The 19,331-nt window shown below is 31.6% G+C and overlaps 2 protein-coding genes across 9 annotated transcripts in view; one reads left to right on the top strand and one right to left on the bottom strand.

Moving 5' to 3' along the window:
* LOC114937649 (uncharacterized) lies at positions 1–15,865 on the top strand. 4 transcript variants are annotated; one of them, XM_029311218.2, is made up of 4 exons: positions 1–199; positions 8,874–9,124; positions 13,792–14,030; positions 14,378–15,865. In XM_029311218.2, the coding sequence occupies exons 2-4, from the start codon at positions 8,876–8,878 to the stop codon at positions 14,379–14,381; spliced, it is 492 nt and encodes a 163-aa protein (XP_029167051.1). In that variant the 5' UTR covers positions 1–199; positions 8,874–8,875; the 3' UTR covers positions 14,382–15,865. The 4 variants fall into 4 exon arrangements, with proteins under 4 accessions (XP_029167051.1, XP_085340076.1, XP_029167050.1 ...); XM_029311217.2 differs by lacking the exon at positions 1–199 and adding an exon at positions 6,582–6,684; XM_029311219.2 differs by lacking the exon at positions 1–199 and adding an exon at positions 6,614–6,698.
* LOC114937648 (uncharacterized) overlaps positions 15,156–19,331 on the bottom strand; it is a 288,573-nt gene continuing 284,397 nt past the window's right edge. For all 5 annotated transcript variants that reach the window (XM_085483949.1, XM_029311212.2, XM_029311213.2 and 2 more), the window contains one exon: positions 15,156–19,160. In XM_085483949.1, the coding sequence (XP_085340075.1) occupies positions 18,885–19,160 (276 nt within the window). In that variant the 3' untranslated portion in view covers positions 15,156–18,884. The remainder of the gene's footprint in view (positions 19,161–19,331) is intronic.

Genomic DNA, 19,331 nt, shown 5'->3' on the forward strand with positions numbered 1-19,331 from the left:
CGAGAACGCTCGCTGCGTCAGTCTGCGCCGAGTCCTCTTCGTGGGAGCTGCGCTCTCTTATGGCATCATCAGGGCAGCTATAGGGCCCTTTCGATGCACAGAAGAGCAAACGGTCAAACAAACAATCAGTGAGTTTGGTTAGTGCGTGCCACCAGTTTCGACATCGGACAGCTTGATATCACTACGAAAATTAAATTAGGTAAGAGAAAAGAATTTTTTCTCTATTTTAATGTGAAATAATAACGAAAAACACTGGATAGTGACTCACACATTCTCTCTGTGTCAATATATATTAATTATATTTAGTCAATCTCGTCTGAAAGAACATATTTCTTCTGGTGATATGATTATAAAAATAATTATTAATTTTATATCTTCTATTAGAAGATATAATATTATGTACGAATAAGTGCCATGTTGTATTCAATCGTTATTAAAAATTTAATAACGATTTTAAGAAAGTTATATGAAAAAGAAAAAAGCGGAAATAAAAAGTATTGAGAGAAAATATATTATAAAATCAAGTTGAATACTTAAAACGTCGCTAGTGGTATTTAAAATAGGAACGATATATTTAATTCTCGACCTAAACTAGCCAAGAAATTTTTATTTTATTTCCACAACGTTATAATAATATATATTATGGTGCAATCAAACATATGAAACTAGTTTACTTCCGCTCTTATCGCAATATTATTTGCTCCCTTTTTCATTTCCTCAAATTATGCTTTCTTTACGCACACACATATGGTACATTAAAAAATTATATATTAATTATCAGAACAAAATAGATTATACTTAAGTTTTAAAATCTGTGTACATTAAATAAACATTAACAATAAGATTAAAACGTATCGTTTCTTTTTTTTTAAGAATAGAATACCATGGACAATTTTTTTTAAATGTTATTAATTCTGGTAATTAAACATTAATTTATACTAAATATATTTTTATACTAAATATTCTATGATAAAACTTTAGATATGTTTATTAAACCACTTGAAATATATAAATACAATATGCCGATATTGATCGATATTTAAATGAGTTCTTTAACTTGCTAATTAAGTAATCACGCAAAAGCATTTATCAATACATATCTGATATCCTTAATTTATGAGAAAAATTATTGCTAGACAGATACATTGCAACAGATGTATTTTTAAATGTAAAGAATGGATTCGTTCATGAAAAAGATGTTTGCGATTCTTATCATTTATGCTTTACAAATGTTATAACTTATAAATTATAAACATATGTACCTTTTAAACGTACATAGGTATCTGCGCATCACAGGTGTATCTGTTTTCTATCAATTGGAAAGATTAAATACTAAATTTATCTATAATTAGCATTATTAATATGCATCGCAATATTTTAATATCATTTCTGTGTATTTATAAATTTTTTGCAACTGCATATTATTTAAATAATGCTTGTTTAATATTTATGATAATTTTATTTACGCAAATTAAATATAATTTGCGCACGCATATAGTATAGAAATGCAAAGAAGATTTGTGTTTTAACTTAAATAGATTCTTAGAAGTGCATATCTTTAAATATCATCTTTTTCATTATTTTTATCTTCTTTATCTTCTTTGCAGTTCAGTTTACTATCTCGTTTGAAATACGAATAATTTAGCAGAAAAATGAAAAGATTTACAATTATGACACGAGTATTTATGTTGAGTCTATGAAGGCGCGATAACTTACGCTATATCAGTGACGCAGTTCATCACGAATGTGTTTTAATGCATCTCTTCGTTGAATTTTTGCTGTCGCGATCGGCTTTCGCGTAATGTTATAGTCGTAGGAACGTGATAAAAATTTCTTACGAGATGATAATTTGAGCGCCTTCGAGAGAAACGTATCTGTAGTGATTTTTTTTAATATCTTGAATGAAATATGTTTTATAATTATTTGTACAAAAAGAGATATATCAAAATTTATAAAAATATTATACGTAATATCGAATTTGCATTATTTTAGTAAATTTCCTATAAGTTCTATCAAAATTATAGGAACTAAATATACATAAAATATACAAGAAATAATAGAAAATAATTTAATAAATATTTATTATACATTATCTTGCTTATAAATAATTTAAAAAAACGAAATTATATCAGAAATACGTCAATTATATTTCTTTCTTTTGTTTTTAATTTCTTTAAATTTAATAATGTACAGTACTATTTTATGACAAAAATTACAAATATAATTTTTTTATACATATAATATTAAAGAGCAAAAAAATGGGAACAGAAACTACGTAACTCGCGTCTCAAATCAATCGTGTAGAAAATTATGCAAATATAGGTATCGTGGTAACAGTAAAAATAAAGTTACTCGTAAAATTATTCGGATATTTTAACCACCATCATGCCACAACTTCGTAAACATAAAGTCGATTTAGCATTTACTTATCTACTGCTACCGTATTCGAAGTGTGCAAGGTGCGAAACCGGGTTAAGGTCAAACCATGTAAGCGACAGGTAATCATGTAACAATTGCATTGCCACGTTGTCGGCAAGCCGTGATGCAAGAGTCACTGTTGATTTTCTGGTCGACTTATGGGGGACCGACATGCAAGACGTGACATACGCACGTGTGAATATAGAAAAGATCCGGGCGTCACGCACACGGTCTAGAAAACCGTTCGATAAAATGTAAAATGCACGAAAGCATAGGTGGATCGATTTATTACCGGGAAGTATGTACCTGCCGACTATGACTGTACGTTGACTTCTTCCACACCAAATGAAAAAAATGAAAAATATATCAGTGAATATTTTTCTTATCTAGTTTATTCTTTTTTATCTAGTTATATAAATATTGCATTAATTTACAAGTGAGTTTTGCTATAAATAATTCTAGAAAAGAAACTATGAGTTTTTAAAACGAGACAGTCATAACGGAAGTTAATATGCAATTAGTGCAAATACAAAAAATTGCAAAAAGAAACAGCTCTTATTAATCACAAATATATGATTTTGCTATATGACAATGCCCAAACATGATAAAAATAACAAGAAAAGAAATTTTTGTGGTCGGTTGTTCATTCTCTTTATTCTTCAAATCTCATTAGATTTCTATTCCTATCATTTTTTAGATTGCTTTAAAATTTATTAAATGAAAAATATTTTTATATTGAAGTCAAGAACGACAAAAAAAAATTTTTTGTGTCAAAACCTTCAAAATACTTCAAGGAAGAAATTAATAAATTATCGTCTAAATATGAATAAGTTGAACTTAATAATGGAGAATATATTATGTAACAGATTAAAATTTATTATAAATAATTTTAAATATAAAAATCCAGTTTGTTATGTAAAACGGTACTTATTTGTGAATCAATCCAATATATTTATTTTTAAGTACGATAATTTGCCTTGGCTAAGCAGCAATAGTTACTACCGTATTAATTTAAATTTATCGACGTAATAATGCAAATATTAATTATTAATTGTTTATTGATGATTTATAATGTAATTATTTTAATAATACATATATAAAACTACCTTACTGTATATATATTATCGATCTTTTTTATTTTATTTTATTTATCTCGGATTTAATTATATTTTCATGGTCAATTTAATTACTATTGTAGGAGATAAAAAACTAATTTTTTCGTTATCGGCAAGTTATTTTCATATAATATAATTGCATGTTATAAATAATTAAATACACGTGCGTTATCATATGCGTGTTTGATATTCGTCATATCTATTAATGTTACTCTGAATTGTATGCATTTTGTGCTTTGTGATGTGAACGAACGTGAGATGTAATCTTAATGACAAAGTACTTTTCTCCTTCTGTGCGATAAGTTCAAGAATATAGATATTCAAGAAGAAATAATAAATCAGCAGCAAGCAAAGAGAAAGAACTATTTATGTTTAACCTTTTCAGACTTGATTTATATAATATAGAAAATACCAATATTATTTTTATTTATTTTACATAAGATATATTTAAATTTAATTTTAGAATATTATATACAGCATTCTGAATATCTTGTTCCTCTCAATACTTACATAATTTTTTTAGTTGTTGAATATAAATGCTATTGTCTATTGAGTTTCATGTATTTATTTTTCAACTTTTACGTAAAATTAATTATTACGTGCAAATGTAAGTATCAATAAAAATTAAATCTAAATAAATTACAAGAGTATAAATAATGTTATCAAATTTTTGATAATGCTTTGTGATATTTTGATCTTTTCAAGATTTATATTACCATTTTTATGCGCACACTGCATTTGGCTCTTATTCATTTTATTCTATCAATGTAATGCATAAATCGTGGGATAACGCTTGATTATCATATTCGAGATAATAATTTTGCACGAAGCACTACGCCAATGCAAATCTGCAGCCACTTACTGGTAATTGCAATAACATTATTTGCTATCTTCGCTTTTGGTTATCATTATCTACGACTGCCGCTTTTACAATCGCCAAGCAAAGAACTAAGGAAATAAAGTGTCAAAACCGCTCATTGTCAGAGAATTTTAACCGCATCAGCATTGAATTTATTCTCGAATTGAATATGTAGTACTTTACATCGTCGCGATTTATTTATTATGTTAACGAATTTAGATATCACATCGTTGATGGAAAATAATAATTGATACACATTTATAGAGAGAATTTATACTTAAATCCATGTCACATTCAAAATTGTTCTTTCAAAATACAATATATAATAATTATCAGACTGGAATTTAAACAAATAATAATTTTATAGTCAAGACAATATAAACAAGTAATATAAATAAGAATCGAAAAGTTAAGCAAAATTCATTACGTCACAATACTTATAATATAATATTTTTTAAATCTACAATTTTTTTTATATATTTGATGATTCTGATTAAAATATATACACGCGTGCAAACTAACCGTTTGATTAGTCGTTCTTCCTACTTCAAAATAACCAACCGGTTTACTCCAAAAATAACGAAGCAACTGTATCATATATACAAGCGAGACAGAGATATCATAATATGTGTATCGCAAAAAACCTGTCTGACCGTTCCATGTCGATTTCTACCACGATCTCTACATATTCCTGCGATGTATGTAAATATATGCGCATAGATCTACGTCTTAAGAGAGTAAAGAAAATGATTAAGATTTGTTAGAAATATAATTATTTTAATTTACTTATCATTTTAATAACTGTTGTAGAATATATAATATTTTAAGGCAGTATATATGTGTGACGAAAAAAAATTGATAGATAGAATTTACAATTATTATAGTAAAATTAGATATTGATAAAAGACAGAGATCCACTAATTTATCTTTTTAGTAATATATTATCATTTTTTAAATTCAATTTTTATGACCATAGTAAATAGCAATAAATTATGATGAGTTTATTGTATAATAATGTAATATTGCAGTCAACGCAATGAAATAGATTGCACTAGAATTTTAAAATTACGAATATACTTTAATGAAATTTTCTAGGCAATTTTTTAATCAATTTACTTAATTTTTTATGCTCTTTTTATATTTATATTAAATATCATGGCAATTATAAGCTTCAGATGAAAATATTTGAAAGGCATTATTATCTGCTTACACTTTTGTGTTAATTGCTGTTAACTGCTAAAGTGCTTTCACAATTTTTTAAAGTTTTGTTATAACATTTATTATATAATGCAGCGATATTTTTAGTTTTATTATCTACTAATGTGTGCGTCGTTAAAGCATATCCCAACAGCCTTGAAATACTCTGCGTATTCTATAACTACATATATTATGCGGTTAAAAATCGATATACTTGCAAGAAACAAAAAATCGTCGACAACACTCATGATATGCAATTTATTTTTTTTTTTTTTTTGCTTTTGCAACAAAGTTAAAATTGTTAAGATCAAAGTTAGCTGGTTATACAATCCTATCGTCAACAAAGTTCTTCTAAATAAAAGAATCCATTTTTCTTTAATTAATTGTACTTCTTTCTTTTTTCGCTATAATTTACAATTTTCATTCACATCTTTAATTAAAATGATCTTAATACCGGATGAATCTGAAATCTTCTCTTAAAGTAGTGCAGCATTACCTGCGCTAATACAATTTGTTCTTAGTAGAAACGAGATATGGCATATCTACATCAGGACAAGCAGTGTTTAAGCAATATCCTGCACTTCATTGAGCGTAGTCTAGCCATTTGAGGAGGTTCGTAGTACAAGTCACGTCCTTGGATGCCGCTTCGAGTATATATGTAAATTGGAATTAATTTCGCGACCGCGTCATTGCGTCGGTTTGTGCACGCATACGGAGTCTGGTTGATGCGTATATCTTTGTTGCACATGTAACGCATTTAAACGTGTACATATCACCGCGTTGCAATAATTTTACGTGGCGTGTTTCTCACGTGTTTAAAGGCAAGCTCGCTGCTCATCAGGGATGATAACGTTTCGAAAATAAGACCTTATCTTTACGATTTCAATGACATGCTCGAAAACGGATCGTATAATCATACGTCTCGGCTCGAAATTGAACGATCTCTCTCTCTCTCTATTATATGTCGTGTCGCTTTATATACGGCGGTCTGTAGCGCGATATGTTAGTCGCCAAGAAAATTTGCTAGCCGAAAGACAACGGCTTGTGTTATTAGTATATTATTTCTCATAACCGACAGCATGGATGAGTCCATTGGTAAACTAATTACAGTATGTTATATTAATTAAACTTGCGTAATTTTTAAAACTAGAAGCTTTTCACGCATGGCAGAAAGAACAAACATTTTTAGAAGAAGCAGCAATATTTTGAATCACATTAAAGTTAAATCATTCGATTGAGATAGCATTGAATTCCTTATGTAATTAGACAGCTTAAAATTGCGTCTATTCTTAAGTATTTTTTAACATTAATGTTAATGCAGTAAGGTGAAAGTAGTCCGCAATAATTATATTAATGCGATATATCTACGGTAATCATGTTATTTTTCATAGCATGTCACTTTAGAAATAGGTTTTCATATTTTATTTTTTGCAACCTATAAGCAAAATGATGCTTTTAATAATTAAATAATGGTCGTTGCTAAAATAATAATATACAATAAAAATGACAAATATCGATCATTTTGTACTAATGCCGACACAGCTTATCGCGTTATAATCGTTCGCATGTAGCCTACTTTGTAGATAATCGAAGAATATTTATAGTCGCTCAACCGATGAATTATGTAAGAATGATAAGCTCAGCTGATGAATTGAGTTCTTGAATAACTTATTAATTTGGCGATGAGAATTCGAGTAGAATCATATGTCGACGATTATTATTTATGCATTTGGGTGTAATTTTCGTGACATATGCGCGAGTGTCGATATGTGACGGTAGTTTCCAACATTGAAATAATCGTACTATAGTTCTAGGATTGCTAAATATCGTGCAACGCGTGTGCTTTCGTTTTTTAAATAAAATTCTCATGCATTTTAATTCATATTTCACTTTTAGAAAGAGATTTTAACTTTATTATGCCAAGTAATATAAGTTTACTAAAGTTTAAAGATATAACGAGCATTTCTTATGCCTTTATATTTAACAGTCTCGTGTTGCAATGCCTTTACTATGTATATTACACATCGGAATAGTAATAAAATAGTAAATGTTTATAAGATAAAAATATAGCAGCGTGTGCACAATATTACTAATTTTACTCCAAGACATTATTTATTGCTCACCTAATTCTTGACGTTAGAGTTGTCACTCTTTCTAATATCCACACAGACAAATGAGTAATGGAGTTTTATACGAATAGCCTACTTTGGAAAGTGGCGTGTCTTTTATCAAGATGCTCGCAAATGTTTTCTGCTTTCGTCAATATTGTGAGCACAAATGTCGCTTAATAAAGTTGCAATTTACATCAATAAAACTCAACGTGACACGGTTAACCCATCTTTCAGACGAGAAATATGCATACGTCTTTCGAGTAGAAATAATTTGTCGTTATTTCGCCAAAAACATCAATTGCCATCGAACTATCAATCCATACAAATTTTTGATAATATCTCTCTTTCTCTCTCTCCCTCTCTCTCTCTCTCTCTCTTTCTAACGGGCATATCAGATTTTTAAGATATATCATGAATGGATTCGAGAGCTTAATACTCGACTGTAAATGATAACTTAATCTTGAACTTTATATAAATCATCGAATGAAGGGTATTAGAGAAGATCCTATTTGTATGTTATATATCATACGGAATCAGGCTGAATAATGTCGACCGTTTCTCTACTGTGCTTTATTAGAATTAAAAATCTTATAATAAAAATTTATACTATTCGAATAATTATCGAAAAATAATCGAATTTTAATAATCGTATGCTAATTGTATGTTTTATTTGTAAGTTAGGTTTTTTTTACATATATATAGTATAAAGCAATTGAAACGTACTTTCGATTAAATATTACCTAGGCGCTATTAGATTTATAGGCCGCTACCAGCATTCGACACAGCTGTTATACTAACATCATTCAATATTAAATGAAACCATCCCATTCATATTCATAAATGTCACTATCTTTGAATCAAGTGATGAATAGCGGTATTTCTTTGTCTATTGTGGGCCACTTATAACGACGTCGCAATCAATCGAAAAAATAACAATATTAATAATGTTAATAATATTTATTCTTTTATTTTTAGAGAAATTTCTGCGAAATATTGTGTATGAAAGAATCTCTATCTATATGTATATATCCTAAGCACATGATATTATTTAATATTCTAGGCGTATTCTTAGAATATTAAGTATTCTAAAAATACGCCTAGAATATTGCTTAAATATTAAATAATATCACGCGCTTATATATAGGGATGTATAATAAATTCCGTGCTTTTCAGCAATGTCTTTGGAGGAATCTCGGAGGTCGCAGCGCCCGTACCGATACGGTATGGTCCTTCTGTGCGTCGGGGCTCTCATAAACTGGTTGGGTTTAGCGGAGAACTATGTCGAACCGGTGCGTTACGTCGGTGTCGCCTGCATAGTTGCCGGGGCTCTCCTTATTTGCGCCGCCATGTGTTGTTGGCTACACGCACCTCCAACTAGGACGAGCACGCACACGCAACACACAAACCATCCGATCACGGCACAGGTAGGTAACTTTCATATTGTCTATCTATGGAGAGATATCGAATTTATGCGTCCACGTCCGAGCGAAATTCGCGCTTGACTTGAATCGAGTTCGAAAGAAAATTATCTCAGCAAAGAATCGAAACTGCGTGTGACTCACACAAACCGCAAATTAATTATTTTTTTGTTATTATCGGTTTTCAGGCTATTAATCTTGAATCTACAAGCCTTCATTAGTTATCTTTACTACGTCAAGTTTAATATTCATATACTTAAGTGATTATATTAATTTTTTATATTCTCTGAAGTCTAAGTAATTCAGAATGGTGTAATTCTGAATGAAATTATCATTGAAATCAGTGACATAAAAAGTATTCTTACGTTGTTTTATTCTGCTTTAGTTGTTCAGCTTATAAGAATTAATGAGAGATAACAGTATCTCTTATTTTAAATATTTAAATTTCTTTCCAAGTTAAACCGTATTCTAGAGTCATGTAAAATAAAGTAGACAATTGTTAGATTAATTATATTTGTATTATTTCTTATTTTTTATATTATAATATATTTGATAATATATTTATATACAAAATAATTAAATTAGATGTAAAAATATTTATTTTTAAAAACTTCAAAAAAGTAACTTACCTTTGTACGAGAAATATTTATTTTTACTTTTGCTAATTAGATATATTAAGATATTTATATTTTTTCCTATCAATTCAATATTTCTCGTTCTAACAGGCTATCAATTTATCTATCAATACACTCCACACATATGAATTTTTTTATATATTATATATTTATATTTTATGCTGGATACATTTGTTCATAATAAGATGCAATTTAATTCGACCAAAAACTGGCTATTTATTTATTGAAAATAAGTACACACTACGTTTCGACCCACATTGTGGTCCTTTTCAAGTGTGTTGTTCTTATTCAGCAATTACATTAATTAAAAATAGAAACATGAAAGTTGTCCTGTTATATCGACAATCTGTTAGCTATCTGTGTACTTATTTTCAATAAATGAATAGCCAGTTTTTGATCGAATTAAATTGCATCTTATTATTTGTTTAAATTTATCACTGGCGATCAACAATTAATTGTGAAGATATTTGTTTCTATTTTGTGCTAGATATTTAAATAATATTGATATTAGGATGATAAATATTGATTTTACGAAGTCTCTTTGGCGATTCGAAAAGATGCAGGTCGTTCGCGCGGTTGAAGGCTCCAGGGATCGGTCTAAAACGTTTTTAGATCGATCCGGGTCAACCCCCTATTATAGACTACAAAAGAACGCGTATTATGTCTATAGATATACCCTAGCCTAGCAGTATAAACCGCAATTACTAGCGGCGGTGGACAGAATAAGAAGAAGTTTAATAATATACCCCGTCCGCGATGTGTGTACGTATGTGTATAGCTTATACTTTTTCTTTTCGAATAAAACCTGAAATACGAGAAAGAAGATAAAGAGAATATATTTTCATATCAGACAATATATCATCATGCGAATTCATAAATCATCATCGTATATGATAAACATGCCCTGTGTTCGTTGTACGTTTCTTCGCCAGCAGAATGCGTCTAATGTTTGCAAATATCATAAAAATGTCAAGGAAGCAGAAATCCTCATCGCGAGATTACTATCACGTCATCTATAAAATGGTGCGAAGTCATGATTGCATCATATTACTATAATTTTCTCTCTTCGGTTTTGAGCGAAGGAAATATTACGAATACTTCCATAGATAATTTTTCCTTTCCTCGAAGAAAGGAAACATACTCTTTTTGTAAGTTAGTATTATTGTTAGACTAATAAATACTGTTGGTGTGGATGATTCATACTATTGCGCAATCGGTCTATAATATCTTAGCATACGATCGGCATTACTATCATTAGAAATCATTTCAACATGCTACGAATATGGAGATTTTCTACTGTCAGTCGATTGGCGCGCGAATTTTACATAGTCGTTAATATAATATATTTACGTCCACAATATTGACAGTAATTAATGATCATATAACGGATTTAAGAAATACTTTGATATATCATTAATATTTTCAACCTTCTTTTCCGCTCTATGTGTGCAATGCATCGGTTTCTCTTTTTTCACTTGCTTACCTTTCTAGTCCGTGCTCTTTTAAATCCCTAAACCATTTTTCTTCGTAGAAATTGTCGGCAAATAGTCTCCACGTAAAATAAACGTACATTTGCAAATGACTGTCTATTCGTTATGTTTCATTATATTATGTAGAATATTTTTAAATTGGATGTTTTAAATAAAATTTTTAATCATAATTTCAAGTCGATTTTTCCTTAAAAAAATTGAAGAAATAATTTGCCTGCAATTTTTTAATATTATTTGTATATTATATATTCTAATAGAGTTTAAAATTTAATTGTTTTACCTTTAAAACTAAAACTGAAAAAGTAAAAAATCTATTCGATTTATTGTATTGTGCAAAAAGAGTTTAGTTTATCATAAAAGTATTTTCTCAACACTTAAGAATTATTGATATCTCGGTATTTTCATTAAGAAAAAATTGATTCGAAATTAGTTAAAGAATATTTTTTATCGAAAGAACATCCAGTTTAATACTTGAGTTGAGATACTTTATTTATGCAAAAAAAAAGATATAGGTGCAACGTAATAAAAAAGGCCACGGCAATCTTTAATGTCGATTGCTGTTGTAAGGATATTTATCCGGAAGCATATGTTGAACTATTTTTATAATTATTTATCCTTGGCTATATCTGTCTCTTACTGTCTTACAATTTTAATATTAATTCTTAAATAGGCAACGCGAGGTGAATTTGCAAGATATAACTATATTTTGAATCCTAAAAAGTGTTGCTTGCCGTCATTATATTGTTATTTAATAGTTAATTAAATATCTATATATACACGTTTATATCTCATTGTAAAAAAACGCATGACATATTTCGTTATGTATATGTGCGTCATTATGTGTGTCATGTATGTGCGAAGATATCGTGTATTACTGTTATATTCACTACGCTGTGTTATCACGCAATGCTGTCTATTTTTAAAAAGTAGGGTTTCTCAAATCAAGAACTGCAAGCTCATTCTCAGACATCCAATTGAATCAATTAATTTATTTATTTGCTCGTTGAAGCATGATAACCCTTAGATAGTGATTTATCAAACTATTTCTGGAGAAGAAAAGCGATGCATATGAAATTTGAGAAGTGTTTCAAATAAATTTGATAAAGATTTGAAATTTTATCCATATGACATACGTGACAATATAATTTCAACGTATCTACATCTTTTTTAATGTCACGTATGTTTCTGAAAAATTTCTTCGCTTATTGAAAGTTACTCAAAAGTTATCAACGTAAGATTCATTAATGCTTAATAATTAAATTGCAGATGAGTTAAATATTATTTGACAAATATTATATTACATCGACAATTAACATATACTTTCTAAATTTTACGTGACATGTGCGATGCGATGATCTCATTATATTTGGTATCACATTATTCTCGCAATTCATTTATCGTGACGGAAACGATATATGAGGCGATATATGTACCAACGAAGAATGTTATTTTCGTGTTATTTGATATGTCTGATTAAACAGAAGCAGAGTGTGATCAGTGTTGATTCTTCGAATCTTCGAGGTCATGCTCGCGTTTGCTGTTCGGCGATAAATAATCGAAGCGAGCACGAGTGCTTTAGCGAAATTTCGCGCGGTCGGAAATTACTCTCGGGGTCACAGTCATTCACCTCGCGTTTCCACTTAGGCTCATTATGCAATTTTCCAGTGAGGCTTTCTTTATCGCCGCAAATAGCCAGAGTTATTTTTGTCGACCGCGCGCATTCGTGCGTCACCCTATATGTATATCTCGCGCGCGCCCTTTCGCGACTTACATTCAAGCCAGCCACAATGTTTCCGAAGAGTAGCTGGGAATACGTAGGTAGATATCTATAGACGACCTACGACGAATATAGCGCGATGTGCACTTCCGGGTGAATATCCTTATAACGTGGCGCGTAGAATATCGCGGAAACTGTGCGGGGCCGGCACGTCGATCTGGATACTTTAAATAGACTTCGACGATGATATATTTTCACAATAAACCGTGCGTTATTTTTGTGTTATGTTATTTTTTTTTTTTTTTTTTATTTTTGCGTGTTGTGAATTGTAATGAATTTTAATTGAAGTTAAATATATAAGGCTTTGGAATTCCCAACATTGTTAACTTATGTAATTGTGAGAAGTCTTGAGAGTTAAATACTCTTTTCCTGAATCTTCGAAGCTGAGAAGTGATGCATCACAAATTCTAAAAATACAATAGCAAACTTGCAGAAATGTTTGCATTTTAGTTACGAAACTTTATAAAATTTCCTAAGTTGCAAAATACAAGGCAGTCGTAAGATTCTTGAAAAAATTGAAGGACGCCATGTCTCATAAATCTTTAAAGAGCGAGCAATCTCTTCAAAATTGTTGAAACCAGTTAGTCAAACATATAATTTCTTAAACAGCGATCACAATTAAATGTCAACAAATTGATTCTTAAAATTGACTATCACGAAAACCTGCATAGAGATAAGCGCAGCAAAACGCGAACCTTGCAAAGTTATGTACTCAAAAATGTCATAAAATATTTCGAAATCAATTGAATCGATCCTTTCTTTCTGTTAAAGATCGATGATCCTATCCATGTGATTTCCATCGAGGAACCTTCGGGCGTCTCGAGACAAAAGCCGCCGGATTATGAGGCGGTGACGGACGCACCACCGAGCTACGATGATGCCATCAAGCTAAATCCTAGTCAATTAGTCAGGTTGAGCAATGGTAGCACGCCGTTATCCTCAGCACAAATCATCCCGACAACCATCAGTATCGTTTCTCCTACGTTAACACCGCCACCGCCGTACGCAAGGTAAGATCATTCGTAAACTCTTGAACGTGCTGCATTAATATATCGGAACATGAATAATCAATGTCACCTTGTAACAGAAAAACAGCTGTTTGATATCTCTATACGTAAAACGCATTTTCTTTCTCTCCTTACACGTAGAATGGAATATGTATATTCCTGTATGTGTGTCTTTGTTTCAAAATGTTGATGCATTAATATTTCATTTTATGACTACAATATTGAGTATTCTCGGTTTTATTAATTTTGTTAATAAGATAATATTATTTAGCGAATACTCTTATAATATATTTCTTTAAATTAAAAAGAAACTGTAAAAAATTGTTCGAATCGATCTTTCTCTGTTCCAGGTGAGATTATAACGCTAGGAATAGAGAGACCAATAAATACGAAGGTTTACGACGTGAGAACCGACGTCAATTGCGAAGACCGATCAAGTTGCAGATTGCAAACAATACGATCGTACGACAATTTCGTTGTTTGTTTTCGTTGTTGCGAAATGCGTGAACGTATACGTAGCTGTGCAGAATACGATCTTGCCAGAGGAGAAATGGAGATTCGAGCCATTCGAAAATCGTTTGACATTTCCACAAGCAAGAATCGAATAAGGATCTCTTTGCATCTTAGATGTTGATTACTTGATTATTAATTATTTGACAACTGTGGAACGTTGTTGGCACCAACGTCATTCAAGACGATTAATTCTTCCTTTACAACTACGTTATTACTCTTGTTATAATTTAGAAAGAAACTAGGAATTATTGAACAAACCTCATTTATCATGACGATATCTGAGTTCACTCGATACGGCCTAAAGAATTGCGATTATCAAATCCGATCATCATTTTTTCATTTGTTGATCTCTCGTAGAATAAAACGGAAAAAGTGGAAATAGGTGATATGGTATACAATGACGTACTGGCACACAATACACACTTGCAAAGGTAAAGGTATATATATGTATATATATTGTATATATATACCATACTTTTTTATTTTCAATATAATTCAATAACAATCTCGACGAGAGAATATTCCTCGGTGAATTATATCATAGTGTCCGCGCGGTTTCTATCGATCGCACTTGCCGTAAGAGCAACAATAAAGTAACGATTTTTGACACTCGAACGTTTTGTTTAGCTCGCGGTCCTCTGCTCATTTAATTTAATGGTTTGAATCGCGGTCTGATTAATACCGAGCTAATCTACAAAAACGACGGACTCTTAAAGTTAATTTACGGAGCAACCATGTAACTTACAGAATATACATTTTTAATTTCTGTGATGAGATTGTTATTGGTAAATAATATAGCTAAAATACCGCTAAAATAAATTGCATCGATTTTTATGTCTGCAGTGTTAAAATTTATTGTGTTCAAAAATTTAATTCATTTTTGGAATAAACACACAATTTGATTATTAAATCTATTTTTATATCAAATGAATGGAGAGAAAAGCACCGATGAATTTTCACATTCTCGTTTGTCATAAATGTTATAAATGCGCGTATTCAAAAACAATCGCATCTTACGATGATGAAGACGAATCATACTAATGATAGAGCATTTAGCGCGTTGCGAATTGAGCTACGCGTAATTTACTGAAGAATGATCTTCTGCCATATCGTCTCAGTATCTTTTTCTTTAAATACGCACACGCGTGCACAGTACACTCATGCGAGTCATTCGCACGTCCATTTTATTGTGATATATTATAATATTATATATATACGTATAGATAATATGGAACAACACTGTCGAATATAATGGCGATGCTTGTATTATAAAATAAGACTTTTTTATAACAAAAAATGCAAATAGAGAATATGAGATTTTTCTATATGAATGTTTTTTATCTTACGCCCTCCTTTTACGATTTTTATTTCTATTGAATCATGCAAGGAAAAAACTGCTCATTATTTAATATCTTACATACTTTGATAATGTAAATGCATAGATTGTGTATTTTTATAAAGTATATTTTTTTATAAAACCATTGCGCTCTTATTAAATTGATATTTATTTGCATATCGCGTGACATCTTTTCAAATGAGTATTAGGAACATATTTCTCGAATATGCAAGGTATGGGAGAAATGATCAATATTCATCGATAAATACCCTTTATTCAATCGGAGTAACATTTATACTTACTTAAAGCATGTTATTGAACTTATATACCTGTAGATTTTCATTAACGGCAACAATTATAATAGTGACAGAAACGTAACGGGAATAGCCACAATAATTTGACAGCAATTTATTAATAATAAAACTAATAATAATAATAATAATAATAATAATAATAATATTAATATGATAACATAAATAATAATAATAGCATTAATCATGATGAGGACTAGTAGATGATAATGACGATCACAATAATAAATATTGCATAGTATATTACAATGAAACAAGAGGTAAAAAAATCAAAATATATAGTGACTGTCGATTGTTGATTATCTATTTTTTCTCATTCTCGTCTACTTGCCAATTATACTAACTCGAAATAAAAAAATTGCTTGACGACAGTGATGACGATGGTAATTATAATGACAATGATAGTGACAAGAATAATTATAACGTCAAGATTATTCGTAATTGTCGATCGACTATCGCTATCTTTAATTTGTTATTACTCTCACTACACGGTGGTTTGGTTAAAGTATATTTACTCCTTCCGCACGCTTCTCCCATCTCATCAGCCTCTCAGACAAACAATTATTTCATTCGTATAACTCCTTCTCTTTCTTTATATACAACACTTATAGTTGTAGCGAACATAATAAAACTTTAACGTAATATAGTTTTATGCTAGCAATCATTGATTATCCGATCGACATGTCTGCTATTTTATAATGATCAATTTAATAAAAAAAGAATAAGAATAAAAAATTAATATTAAAAATATCTGAGATATGTTATGATATATTGATAGAGAAAGCATTTTTTTTCTCCGCAGCACAACTGATGTTGATTATTAATAAATACGTATGATAGATTAATAATTTGTAAGCACCATTAACAGATACTTTTTTATATTTATATTTCTTTCAATGAATCCACAATCATGTTCTTCGTTTCTATGCACTGTACTGTTAATGGTATTAAAATTTTTCTCTGCATTTATGTCGATCGATTTACACCTGAGTGTAAAAAGTCAACCAGCGACAAAACGGAGATATTTCCGGTTTATATATCATAATAATAACAATAATCATAATCACATATGTGAAATTATTCTAATGCAATTTCAACGAGAAGCGGTTGATTCATATGAGCGAAGAATTTTCGGTATATTTACAAATTCTTGTAATATTTCCCCGCATTTCTCGTTTCAGTAGCAAAACAAACATATAATAAATAGGAACAAAAATAGATTAACGAAACAATAACAACCGCGCCGATACAAATGTACACGACGTAATAAGTAACCGCGAATGTACAGGAGAGAATGCGACGCATCCGGAAATTATTGCACGTACGAACGAATATCCTCCGACCGAATTGGTCGCACTGTATACTGAAGGAACGCGAAGCTCGATCCTTCTTCGTGTCCTTGGTAAAACGATCGAGGCTCGATCGTTCACCTTGGACAGCCATAAATTCGACAGTATTTAGGATTGACAGCTGTTGATGAAGAGGCCGCGCATGACCTCGCAAACATCTTCTTCTGTTTTCCCGCTGTTTCTCCGAAATCGCAGCTCATTATCGCCAGCGATTCTTGTTCTTATAATAATTGTATATCTTTGTGACTATGTACAGCCTATATGGACAACGCGTCGCACATTTCTCTCGTAGACTTGTTAATATTATATAAATACGTTGGTATACACTCGTGACTATATTTTATTAACAGTAGTAAGAGTAGTGGTAGCGATAATGACGATTGGATTAGTCGCTAAAAACGATCCGGCTGGTTGTAACAGTTACAATAGTAGTAATAATAGTAGTAGTAGTAATAATCATAATAATAATAATAATAGTGACTAGCTGGTAAATAGTTAGCCGATAAATTGATTTATAAGTAATCGTCAGGGTTCAGCAAAAGCGTCATTGGTGGACCGTGCCGGCCCTCGTAAATCGCGCGCTGATCGCTTAAATCGGTAATAACACAGTTACACAGCGATAAGTGTGCGGCAAGAGTCCGATATACAGCTAAATTAATCATTTTTTTTTACATGACTTAGAGCAGAGTATAACCATCAACCTGTCGAATAATATATAAATGCATTTCTCCCGTTGCGTGTGTATGTATGTGTATGTACATATGCATGACGGCAACGACCGCCGTGTGATATTTGACGCAGATTCATTATGTACAAAAGATATCGCGCTATATGAGCAACATCGCCCTCGTAATAATAGTCCGTTAAGCTTAGCTCGGATGGATGCTCCTGGAGCCGTTATCCAAGTTTTTAGATGCCGTTATTACAACGTTTACTGTAACAGCTCTATACGATGCGCCGGTCGGTGTGCTCGACCGACCACGACGACTTTTTTTCTTCACTTACGCCGTGATCGCGGGAGCGACCGGTTGACGTCGCGTAACGTCATAGTCCGATGTATGACGCACGTTTTGGCGGATTTTCCGCCCAGCATCCGGATAAGAATCGCGTGTCACGAAGTCGGATTTCTCCCAAGTCGTAGGCCGATTCGCGGAGCTTAGTCACGATCGACGCAGGTCTCCTTCGCGTGGGAAGGGAAGAGGCTGCCGGGCATCGTTCATTCGCATCCGGTGTGAACGAGAGAAAGGTATGACTGCGTCACGAAGAGTACACCGTCGTCGAGTCGGTGTTTCTTCGTGCTAGCTCCGAGCGACGCTCAGTATCTGATCGTTGATCTTTAAGGATGGTCTCAGATGGGTGTCGGCAGAACCGTGAAGTCCTGCAATGCGGTCTTCACCGTTTCGTAAATCGGCCGGTTGCTCTCGTCGGCGCAGTAGCCGTCGGCGGTGCACAGAGTCTGCAGCTTCGTCAGGTAACTGTCGAAGTTCTCGTGGCCTATCTTCTCTTGCGGCCCGCCCGGGGCGTTCGGTATTCGCACTTGCTCGAGCAGGGTGATCATGTTGTCGCGCAGCGACTGATAGTATTCGGTCAGATTGTTGTTGCGTTGGCTTATCGATGACGTTTCCTGCAAAAGAATATGTTAATCAATGCCGGAGTGCATATGCATGATAACTCTGTCGTTATTTCGACAGAGACCGTACTTACTAACGAGATCGATAAATCATGATAATAAACAATTTCTTTGATTAGATGCAGTCAAATTATTTGCATTTAACTTATAATAAATTCTATAATA

This window comes from Nylanderia fulva, unplaced genomic scaffold (assembly GCF_048542155.1).
Source record: "Nylanderia fulva isolate GAGA-0341 unplaced genomic scaffold, ASM4854215v1 Scaffold28, whole genome shotgun sequence".
NCBI lineage: Eukaryota > Metazoa > Arthropoda > Insecta > Hymenoptera > Formicidae > Nylanderia > Nylanderia fulva.

Bases quoted from the DNA above. Each gene is read 5' to 3' on its own strand.
- LOC114937649 (XM_085483950.1), top strand. The intron at 9,125-13,791 runs GTAGGTAACTTT...TTTCTGTTAAAG, and splicing joins ACCATCCGATCACGGCACAG to ATCGATGATCCTATCCATGT.